This window comes from Sus scrofa, chromosome 11 (genome assembly GCF_000003025.6).
Source record: "Sus scrofa isolate TJ Tabasco breed Duroc chromosome 11, Sscrofa11.1, whole genome shotgun sequence".
Taxonomy (NCBI): Eukaryota; Metazoa; Chordata; class Mammalia; order Artiodactyla; family Suidae; genus Sus; species Sus scrofa.
The window spans coordinates 420,498-432,587 of NC_010453.5; the positions used below are offsets into that span (position 1 = coordinate 420,498).

The following is a 12,090-nucleotide window of genomic DNA, read 5'->3' on the forward strand; positions in this document are numbered from 1 at the left end:
GAATTTGTAGTAATGCTTTAATTTGATAATGTCTGTTTTGTTTTTATGTGGTTCAATCTAGGATGGTAACGAGTTACCCTCTCCTCACATTCCAAATATTTCGGAACTTATTGCCAAAGAAGACGTAGATTTTCTGCCGTACATGAGCTGGCAGAAGGAGCAACCAGATACCAGCACGGTACAGGTGAATGCTGATAAACTGATATTGTGTTGGCCTGTTTTTAGGATGGTGGCGGGAACCCTTTGCTAAAATAGCACCTTTGGGAGTTCCCGCTGTGGCACAGTGGGATCAGAGGCATCTCTGGGGCACTGGGATGCAAGTTTGGACCCTGCCCTGGCACAGTAGGTTTGGGATACAGCGATGCCACGGCTGTGGCATGGGTTGCAATGTGGCGCACATCTAATCCCTGGCCAGGGAACTCCAAATGCCACTGGGTGGCCAAGAAATAAATAAAATAGCCCCCTTTCTATTCATATGTGCAGAAACTCTTACCTCTCTGATGATGGAAATTGTGCACATTTGTGCAGTCCTGTCACATGGCTCAGAATGTCACTGTATACAGATGTGGCACAAAACGGGAACAACTGTGCTGGTGACAAACTGTCATACGGGAAGCTAACGTCACCTGCTCTAATGAGATAATACGTTCACGGTGAAAATTGCGGTAAAAGTCCTAACTGATAACCTCCATTTACCACCAGTATTTCTTAAAGTTTATGCTGCTTTATACTGTGGCCTTTATAAGCCAGGAACGTGATGGAAATTGCAAAGTGTGACGTGAGTAAAAACTGGAAGTCGTGTGCAGAGGTAAATGAGGAGGAGTTCCCTTGCAGCTTATCTGGTTAAGAACCCCATTGGATCCCATGAGGATGTGGTTTGGTTCCTGGCCTTGCTCAGGTCTCAGATGCGGCTCAGACCTGGCATTGTTGTGGCCGTGGTGTAGGCCGGCACCTGCAGCTCAGATCGAACCACCAGCCTGGGAACTTCCATATGCTGCAGGTGTGCCCCCCCCACCCCGCCCCAAAAAAGGAAAGAAATTCCTGCTGTGGTGCAGCTGGTTAAAGACCCGGTGTTGTCATTGCAGCAGCTTGAGTCCCTGCGGTGGCTCAGGTTTTTTGTTAGTTTGTTTTTAAATATGGTTGATTTACAATTTCATCTTTTTTTTTAGGCCACACCCTCGGCATGTGGAGGCTCCCAGGCTAGGGGTTGAATCAGAGCTGCAGCTACCGGCCTACACCACAGCCACAGCACCTTGGGATCCAAGCTGCATCTGTGACCTACACCACAGTTCCCGGCAACGCCGGATCCTTAACCCACTGGGCGGGGCCAGGGACCAAGGCCCTCATCCTCATGGATCCTAGTTGGGTTCATCACTGCCGAGCCACAGTAGGAGCTCCTGTTCTGTCAATTCCTGCTATACAGCAAAGTGACCCAGTCATGCCTATATACCTTCTTTCCTCATATTTTCTTCCATCACGTTCTATCACAAATGATTAGATATAGTTCCCTGTGACATACAGTGAGACTGCACTGCTTATTCACTCCAAAGGCAGTAGTTTGCATCTCCTAACCCCAAACTCCCATTCCATCCCACTCCCTCCCACCTCCCCCTTGGTCACCACAACTCTGCTCTCCACGCCTCTGGGTCTGTGTCTGTTCTACAGACAGGTTCATCTGTGCCAAATTTTAGATTCCACATATAAGTGAAATCATATGGTATTTGTCTCTCTCTTTCTGACTTACTTCACCTACTATGAGACTCTCTAGTTCCATCCATGTTGCTACAAATGACATTATTTTGTTCTTTTTATGGCTGAGTAATATTCCATTGTGTATATGTACCATATCCTCTTTATCCACTCCTCTGTCAATGGACATTTAGGTTGTTTCCATGTCTTGGCTATTGTGAATAGTGCTGCAGTGAACAGAGGGGGGCATGTACCTTTTTGAAAGAAAGTTTTGTCCAGGCAGTTCCCGTTGTGGCTCAGCAGTGACAAACCCAGCTAGCATCCATGAGGACGAGGGTTCAATCCCTGGCCGTGCTCAGTGAGTTAAGGATCCGGCGTTGCCATGAGCTGTGGTGTAGGTCAAAAACATGGCAGACGCAGCTCAGATCCTGTGTTGCTGTGGCTGTGGTGGAGGCTGGCAGCTGCGGCTCCAATTCAACCCCTAGCCTGGGAACTTCCATATGAGGCAGGTGGGGCCCTAAAAAAAAAGGGGGTTTTGTCCAGATACATGCCCAGGGGTGGGATTGCTGGGTCACGTGGTAGTTCTATTTTTAGTTTTCTGAGGCACCTCCATACTGTGGTTGTAGCAATTTACATTCCCACCAACAGTGCAGGAGGGCTCCCTTTTCTCCACACCCCCTCCAGCGTTTGTTATTTGTTGACTTGTTAATGATGGCCATTCTGACCAGCATGAAGTGGTACCTCAGTGCAGTTTTAATTTGCATTTCTCTCAATAATTAGTGATGTTGAGCATTTTTTTCCTGTGCCTGTTGGCCATCTATGTCTTCTTTGAAGAAATGCCTATTCAGCTCTTCTGCTCATTTTTCCATTGGGTTGTTGGGTTTTTTGCTGTTGAGTTGTTTGAGTTGTTTGTATATTTTGGAGATAAAGCCCTTGTCAGTTGCATCATCTGCAACTATTTTCTCCCATTCCACAGGTTGTCTTTTTGTTTTGTTTATGGTTTCCTTTGCTGTGCAAAAGCTTGTAAGTTTGATTAGGTCCCATTGGCTTGTTTTTGTTTGTGTTTCAGCCTTGGGAGACTGACCTAAAAAAACATTCGGATGGTTGATGTCAGAGAATGTTTTGCCTATGTTCTCTTTTAGGAGTTTGATGGTGTCTTGTCATATATATGTATGATGTAACTCTCGCCTCTGTTGAAGGTTTACAACATCCAGGGGAGAGCTTGGACAATAAATTGTGGTTGATTTCCAAAAAATTTAGCTATTAGCACAATAGCAGCTGCCAAACCCCTTCCCCAGCCATGTGGCAGGCACGGGTGTTCCTGGAGCATCTTATACACAGCTAAGAGGAGCTAGGGTGGGCGAAATGGACCCTGCCCTCCAAACAGTGGGCGTCTGTGCTCTGATCACCGATTCCTGCCTCTGGTCACAGAGATGAAAAGAGGCTGGCGGCCCCTGTTCTTGCACCCACGTCTGTCGTTCCAAGCCCCGACAAGATCCAAAAGACATTAAGCTTACATTGCAGGCTGAGCCTCAGCGCACAGGCAGCCTACAACGAAGAAAATAAGAACAATACCAAAAATGTAGCAAACCCTAGGCAAGTGAGAGGATTTCATTTCCAGAGTTAGAGCATTATTAGATTAAATTGTCTGGTGCTCAGTAAAAAGCTACGAGACACACACGAAACCGGAGAGTAATTATTCAGTAAAGGGGGGGAGGACAACAGAAACTGTCCCTCAGAAAGGCTTAATGGCAGATATATTAGATACTTTTAAAAAACTCTCTTAGAGATTTTCAAAGAACTAAAGGAAAATGTGAAGAAAGTCAAGAAAACTGTGTGGGAGTTCCCGTCGTGGCGCAGTGGTTAATGAATCCAACTGGGAACCATGAGGTTGCGGGTTCGATCCCTGCCCTTGCTCAGTGGGTTAAGGATCCAGCATTGCCGGGAGCTGTGGTGTAGGTCGCAGACGAGGCTCAGATTGGCATTGCTGTGGCTGTGGAGTAGGCTGGCAGCTGTAGCTCCGATTCGACCCCTAGCCTGGGAACCTCCATGTGCCGTGGGTGCGGCCCTAAAAAAGACAAAAAGACAAAAAAAAAAAAAAAAAAAAGAAGAAGAAGAAGAAAAAGAAAACAGTATATGAACAAAACGGAAGCATCAGGGGAGATAGAAGGCCTTAAAAGAAACCAAAAGAGGAGTTCCCACTGAGGCACAACGAGATCGCGGCACCTTGGGAGTGCTGGGATGCAGGCAAAGGATCCGGTGTTGTCACAGCAGTTGCCACAGCTGTGACTCGGATCTGATCCCTGGCCTGGGAACTCCACATTGCCACAGGGAGGCCAAAAAAGGGAGAAGGAAGAAACCAAAAAGAAATTCCGGAACTAGAAAGTACAATAACTGAGGAGTTCCCGTCGTGGCGCAGTGGTTAACGAATCCGACTAGGAACCATGAGGTTGTGGGTTCAGTCCCTGCCCTTGCTCAGTGGGTTAACGATCCGGCGTTGCCGTGAGCTGTGGTGTAGGTTGCAGACGAGGCTCGGATCCTGCGTTGCTGTGGCTCTGGCGTAAGCCGGTGGCTACAGCTCCGATTCAACCCCTAGCCTGGGAACCTCCATATGCCGCGGGATCGGCCCAAGAAATAGCAACAACAACAACAACAACAACAACAAAAGACAAAAAGACAAAAAAAAAAAAAAGAAAAAAAGAAAGTACAATAACTGAAATGAAAACCTCACTGGAGGAATTCAAAGCAGATTTGATCAGGCAGAAGAATCAGTGACCCTGAAGATGGAGCAATAGAAGACCTGATGCTGTTAACATGTCACTATGACCCGAAGCTGTCTACAGATTCAATGCAATCTGCAGTGAAATCTCAGTGACTCTTTTGCAGAAATAGAAAAACCCATCATAAAATTCATATGGAAATCTCAAGGGACCCCAAATAGCCAAAGCAACGTTGAAAAAGAAGAGTAAAACTGGAGTACGCACACTTCCTGATTTCACAACTTACTCCAAAGGAACAGTAATCAAGAGTGTGATAGAGTCACAAAGTCAGACTTATGGACCAGTGGGGTATAATAGAGAGCATGGAAAGGAACCCTTCCCTGTATGGTCAGATGATTTTTGACAAGCGTGCCAAGATCATTCGATGGAGAAAAGACTGGCTTTGCAACAAATAGCGTTAGAATAGCCTGGTGGTAAGTTTTAATCCAACTGTACTGATAAGCACATAAAACTTAAGTGGGGTAAACACTCCAGTTAAAAGCCAGAATTTTGAGTTCCTGTTGTGGCTCAGTGGAAACGAATCTGAGTAGCATCCATGAGGACCTGGCCTTGCTCGGTAGGTTAAGGATCCGGTGTTGCTGTGAGCTACAGTGTAGGTCGCAGATGTGGCTAGCATCCCGAGTTGCTGTGGCTGTGGTGTAGGCGGGCAGCTGCAGCTCTGATTAGACCCCTAGCCTGGGAACTTCCATACGCTGTGGGCATGGCCCTAGAAAGAGAAAAAACAAAACAAAACATGAAAGAAGGAGTTCCCGTTGTGGCATAGCAGAGACAAACCCCGACTAGTGTTCATGAAGACTCTGGTTCAATCCCTGGCCCCACTGGACGGATTGAGGATCTGGCATTGCCGTGAGCTATGGTGTAGATTGTAGACGCAGCTCTGATCCCGCGTTGCCGTGGCTGTGGCGTTGGCGGACAGCTGCAGCTCCCATTCGACCCCTAGCCTGGGAACCTCCTCGTGCAGCACCATTGATACAAAACATGGATGCGTGCGAGGGCAGCTATTCTCCGTCTTTAGTAGGAAAACAAGTCGAAGAATAGAAACTACAGGATTCCACTGATACAAATATATGCGGACCCATCTAAAGTTACTGAAGGCAGGCAGGGGAGGAATGAGCTGATTTACAAAAGGGCGCAGGAAGCGTTTGGGAGCTCTTCCGCTGTGGTGACGGTTTCCTGTATTTCCAGAACTCCTCTCTTGAAGTGTGCACCTTCGCGGACGTCAGTTATACCCAGAGGAATCTCTTTTGTAATTGTTATTCAACTCCAGCCAAATTCGCCTGTATAAAGTTATATAAATCCATGCTCCCAGCAGCATATGAGAGGCTGTTAGTCTATTCCCTCTTTAACCCAGTGTATTACTCAAATTTTGGATCTTTGCAAATCTGATAGCTGTATTAGTGATACCTTTTATTACTGACATTTTAATTTTCATTGCCTTATTTATTTTTTAAACCTTTTTTTTTTTTTTTTTTTTTTTTTGGTCTTTTTGCTATTTCTTTGGGGCCGCTTCTGTGGCATATGGAGGTTCCCAGGCTAGGGGTCGAATCAGAGCTGTAGCCACCGGCCTACGCCAGAGCCACAGCAACGCGGGATCCGAGTCACGTCTGCAACCTACACCACAGCTCACCACAACGCCGGATCGTTAACCCACTGAGCAAGGGCAGGGACCGAACCCTCAACCTCATGGTTCCTAGTCGGATTCGTTAACCACTGCGCCACGACGGGAACTCCTAAATCTTTTTTTTTTTTTTTTTGGGCCGCACTGGTGGCAAATGGAGGTTCCTAGGTTAGTCGTCCAATCAGAGCTGTAGCTGCCAGCCTACGCCAGAGCCACAGCAAGGCAGGATCTGGGCCTCCTCTGTGACCTACACCCCAGCTCACAGCAACGCCAGATCCTTAATGCACTCAGCGAGGCCAGAGATCGAACCCATGTCTTCATGGATGCTAGTTGAGTTCGTAACCACCGAGCCACAACGGGAGCTCCTCATTGCCTTATTTATGAATGAAGAGGGGCATCTTTCCAGATTCCTAAGAGCCCTACATAATAACCTTTCCAATGCATTATCCGTTAATGTCTTTTATCTTTTTAAATTGTGATGTTACTTATTTTCTTATTTATTTTAGGAAAATTATGAATTAGGGAAATTAGCCCTTTATGATACGAGTTGTAAAAATTGGTTTCCCAGTTTGCCATTTGTATTTTGATATTGTTTATTATCTTTCTGCCATACCTATATTTTAATGCAGTCAGTTTTTAAATCCTTGGGTTTGTTTTGTATTGCTTTGTCTTTTGTCATGTTTAGAAATATCTCTCCTATCCAGAGATTATGCATTTTATGATTTTTTAAAATGTTTTTGGCCACACCTGTGGTATGTGGAAATTCCTGGACCAGGGACTGATCCAGCGCCATAGCAGTGACCCGAGCCACTGCAGTGACAATGGTAGATCATTGACTCACTGAGCCACAAGGGAACTCCCAAGATTATGCTTTTTAAATTTTTCCCTTTATTTATTTCTTTGAATAGTTTTATGGTTTCATGTTACATTTAATCCAATTGGAAGCTTTCCTGGTACAAGAAAGGATGTACTGAACCAACTTATGCTTTTCCAGGTGGCTCCCACTTTTCCCAACACCATTTATTGAGTAATTTCTTTTTTTTTTTTCACCACACTCACGGCATACGGAAGTGGGAGTTCCAGGTCAGATACTGAACACAGGCCACAACTGTGACTTTCACCACAGCTGCAGCAATGCCGAATCCTTAACCCACTGCACGACAGTGGTAACTCCCTGAATAATTCTCCTTTTCCTTGAGTGGCTTGAAATGCCATCTTTATCTACTAAATTTCTACTTGTTTTAGGATCTGTTGCTGGACCATCTATTCTGTTCCATAAATCAGTCTAATTATTATAATTTTATTTTATTTTTATTTTTTTGTCTTTTTGCCATTTCTTGGGGTGCTCCTGCAGCATATGGAGGTTCCCAGGCTAGGGGTCCAATCGGAGCTGTAGCCGCTGGACTACGCCAGAGCCACAGCAACTTGGGATCCGAGCTGCCTCCGCAACCTACACCACAGCTCCTGGCAACGCCAGACCCTTAACCCATTGAGCAAGGCCAGGGATTGAACCCGCAACCTCATGGTTCCTAGTCAGATTCGTTAACCACTGAGCCACAACAGGAACTCCTAATTATTATAATTTTATAAAGTTCTTTAATATATGATGGGTCTGGTCCATCACTATTGCTCTTTTTCACTTTGCTCATTTAAGAAAAATTTAAACAGATAAGCATTATTTGTAAATATTATATTGAAGTGTGTGTCTTGTCATATGTTCTGCCATATACACTTGAGATTTGTGTGAGTTGGGAAAGGAATACTCTTTTTTTTTTTTTTTTTTGATTTTTTTATTTTTAGGGCCGTACATGCGGCATATGGAAGTTCCCAGGCTAGGGGTGGAATAGGAGCTGTAGCTGCTGTACTATCCCACAGCCACAGCAATGCCAGATCTGAGCCACATCTGTGACCTACACCACATGTCACGGCAACGCCAGATTCTTAACCCATAGATTAAGGCCAGGGATTGAACCCAAGTCCTCATGGATGCTAGTCAGGTTCGTTACCTCTTAGCCACCACAGAACTCCCAAGTACTCCTTTTTATAATTCTTTTTTCTTGTTTGGCTGGGCCCGTGGTATGCAGAGTTCCTGGGCCAGGGATTGAACCTGAGCCACAGCAGCAGCCCACTCCATAGCAGCAGCAATGCCAGATCCTCAACCTGCTAAGCCACCAGGAAGGTCCTACTTCTTTTCTAAAATAGCTCATTTAGGAGTTCCCGTAGTGGTGCAGCAGAAACGAATCTGACTAGGAGCCACGAGGTTTCGGGTTCAATCCCTAGCCTGGTTCACTGGGTTAAGGATCAGATGTTGCCATGAGCTGTGGTGCAGGTTGCAGACGCAGCTCAGATCCTCCATTGCTATGGCTGTGGTGTAGGCCAGCAGCTGTAGCCTGATTAGACCCCTAGCCTGGGAATCTCCATATGCCTTGGGTGTGGCCTAAAAAAAAATACCTCATTTACGTTGGTAAAACTAGAAGCTAATTATTTCCAATAAATAGAAAACAAATAGCAAGACGTTATGCTTAAGCCCAGCCACACAATAATTGCAGCAAATGTAAATGGGATAGCCACTCCAATTAAGAAACTTTTTTTTTTTTTGTCTTTTTGTTGTTGTTGTTGTTGTTGCTATTTCTTGGGCCACTCCCGCGGCATATGGAGGTTCCCAGGCTAGGGGTTGAATCAGAGCTGTAGCCACCGGCCTACGCCAGAGCCACAGCAACGCAGGATCCGAGCCGCGTCTGCAACCTACACCAAAGCTCACGGCAACGCCGGATCGTTAACCCACTGAGCAAGGGCAGGGACTGAACCCACAACCTCATGGTTCCTAGTCGGATTCGTTAACCACTGCGCCACGACGGGAACTCCAAGAAACTTTTTTTTTACAAGTATTTCTTCTTTCCTAGTTGTTTGGTGTTACCCATGGCCCACATGGGTCTCTCATGGCAGTATTAGTGGTTGGTTGTCTTTATTGCTTCTTGCTCTTTTTTTTAATGATTTTTATCGTTTCCTTTATAGTTGATTTACAGTTGTTCTGTCAATTTTCTACTGTAAGCAAAGTGACCCAGTCGCACATACATACATACAATCTTTTTCCCACATTATCCTCTATCATAAGTGACTATATATAGTTCCTAGTGCTACACAGCAGGATCTCATTGCTTATCCATTCCAAAGGCAGTAGTTGGCATCTGTTAACCCCATATTCCCAGTCCATCCCACTCCCTCCCCCTTGGCAACCACAGTTTCTTCTCCAAGTCCATGAGTTTCTTTTCTGTGGAAAGGTTTATTTGTGCCACATATTAGATTCCAGATAGAAGTGATATCATATGGTATTTGTCTTTCTCCTTCTGACTTACTTCACTTTGTATCAGAGTCTCTAGTTCCAACCATGTTCCTGCAAATGGCATGATTTTGGTTTTTTATGGCTGAGGAGTATTCCATTGTATATATATACCACATCCTCTTAATACAAAGAAACTTTCGACTTGGGGAGTTCCTGCTGTGGTGCAGTGGGGTAAGAATCCAACTGCAGCAGCTTGTGTTGCTGCAAAGGCGCAGGTTTGATCCCCAGCCCACCATAGATGATGTTGCTACAGCTGCATCATAGGTTGTACTTGGATTCAATCCCTGGTCCTCTAACTGCCATTTGCTGTGGCTATGGCCATTAAAAAATAATAATAATATACATAGAACTTCCATATGACCCTGCAATCCCACTCTTGGGCATCTATCCGGACAAAGCTCTACTTAAAAGAGACACATGCACCCGCATGTTCATTGCAGCACTACTCACAATAGCCAGGACATGGAAACAACCCAAATGTCCATCGACAGATGATTGGATTCGGAAGATGTGGTGTATATACACAATGGAATACTACTCAGCCATAAAAAAGGATGACATCATGCCATTTGCAGCAACATGGATGGAACTAGAGAATCTCATACTGAGTGAAATGAGCCACAAAGACAAAGGCAAATACCATATGATATCACTTATAACTGGAATCTAATATCCAGCACAAATGAACATCTCCTCAGAAAAGAAAATCATGGACTTGGAGAAGAGACTTGTGGTTGCCTGATGGGAGGGGGAGGGAGTGGGAGGGATCAGGAGCTTGGGCTTATCAGACACAACACAGAATAGATTTACAAGGAGATCCTGCTGAATAGCATTGAGAACTATGTCTAGATACTCATGTTGCAACAGAAGAAAGGGTGGGGGAAAAACTGTAATTGCAATGTATACATGTAAGGATAACCTGACCCCCTTGCTGTACAGTGGGAAAATTAAAAAAAAAAAAAGGGAAAAAAAATAATAATAATAAATCTTCAGATTTTGGCCAAGAAGAAAAAAGCTTATTATTTCCAAAATACCTCAAGGACTGGCAATTCATATAAAATTGGATTTTATTTACATGCAAGTTCTTAAGGAATACTATTTAAATTATATTCGAATAATAGTAACATAACATCCTTCACTCCCTTTTGTTATGCACTTTTCTTATTCTGGTGTAAAAGATATGTTAATATAGTTATTTTAAGGTTTCTGACTTTTTCCCCCAGTTTTATTTTCTTAATATTGCTCTAGAGCAGTATAAAAGACGGGGATAACTTATTTCACATTATCAGCTTATTTTAGGGCTAACTTAACACTTGGATGTTGCCAGCTGTCAAATCCTGGGTGCTTAGTGTCGTCTTGTGGAAAATGAGGGGTGTTCAAAATTCCATCATCCAAGAACAAAGAGAGACTAAGCTCTTCGGGGTATTTTTCGCTGATACTGTCTCCCGGTGCCAGATTCCGTACCTCGGCTGAGTGATTCGAACCCTTACTCTTCTCGGGGAAATGGGCGAAGCAAATGCTCCCCCACCGAGGTCAGCTGGCGGCAAGGACCTTTGCGGGACTGTTGATGATTTCCGTGCTCCTTATGCTTTTTCCTTTCCGGGCAGCTTCTTTCAGCGTTCTCTGAAAGCAACGACGAATTCAAACCGAAACGTCTGTCTAAGAAAAAACTTAAGCTGCAGAAATCTGCGGGCTTCGCAGCGGGTACCTTCCAAGGCAGAACGGCGCTCTCGGCGAGCCGCGTGGCGGAGCTGCCGCTGGATTTCAGTCGGATGGAGGCGCTCGAACCAACGGGAGTGGAGCCGCTGTTTCCACCACTGGGTGTGGCCAGCGCTTCTGCCGCCCCTCTCGGGCCGCGTTTCCTCCGCGCCCCGGCTCTGGATTCGGCCCCGGGCGGGGCGCCCAGCTTTCTCTTCGGCTCCCCCCCGCGTCCCCTTGAGCTGGACGGGGCGCCCCACGTCTACCTGGGCCTCGCCGCCTCCACGCCGCCGCCCAGGATCCACCTTGAGGGAGTTGGGGCTGCCTTCCGGGCCGGCGCCGCCTTTGGCTCCACCTGCAGCGCCCGCGCCCCGCCCGCGCCCCCGCTCCTCCCGGGCGCCTCTCCTCTTCCCCGTCCAACACCCCTAGCTCTCTGGGGTGCCCGTGACCTCTCCCTCCTCGCTCGGCGAGATTGCTCTCCTCCAGTTCCCGCAGCAGCTCCTCGGAGCCCCAGCTACTCCCTTCCCCCTCCCCTTCCCGGGTCCCCGGCTGTTCCTCCTCCCCCTCCCCTTCCCGGTTCCCCGGCTGGTCCTCCTCCCCCTCCCCTTCCCGGGTGCCCGGCTGGTCCTCCTCCCCCTCCCCTTCCCGGGTGCCCGGCTGGTCCTCCTCCCCCTCCCCTTCCCGGGTCCCCGGCTGTTCTTCCTCCTCCCCCTCCCCCTCCCCTTCCCGGGTGCCCGGCTGGTCCTCCTCCCCCTCCCCTTCCCGGGTGCCCGGCTGGTCCTCCTCCCCCTCCCCTTCCCGGGTCCCCGGCTGTTCTTCCTCCTCCCCCTCCCCCTCTCCTTCCCGGGTGCCCGGCTGGTCCTCCTCCCCCTCCCCTTCCCGGGTGCCCGGCTGGTCCTCCTCCCCTTCCCGGGTGCCCGGCTGGTCCTCCTCCCCCTCCCCTTCCCGGGTCCCCGGCTGTT

At 47.1% G+C, this 12,090-nt stretch overlaps 1 protein-coding gene across 1 annotated transcript in view; it reads left to right on the forward strand.

Annotated features, from left to right (window-relative positions):
* Positions 1-11,727, forward strand: part of PARP4 (poly(ADP-ribose) polymerase family member 4) — a gene marked incomplete at its 3' end in the record, with an annotated part of 72,722 nt that extends 60,995 nt beyond the window's left edge. Inside the window, exons 30-31 of the mRNA XM_021066005.1 lie at positions 62-184; positions 11,038-11,727. Of these exons, the coding sequence (XP_020921664.1) occupies positions 62-184; positions 11,038-11,727 (813 nt within the window). The remainder of the gene's footprint in view (positions 1-61; positions 185-11,037) is intronic.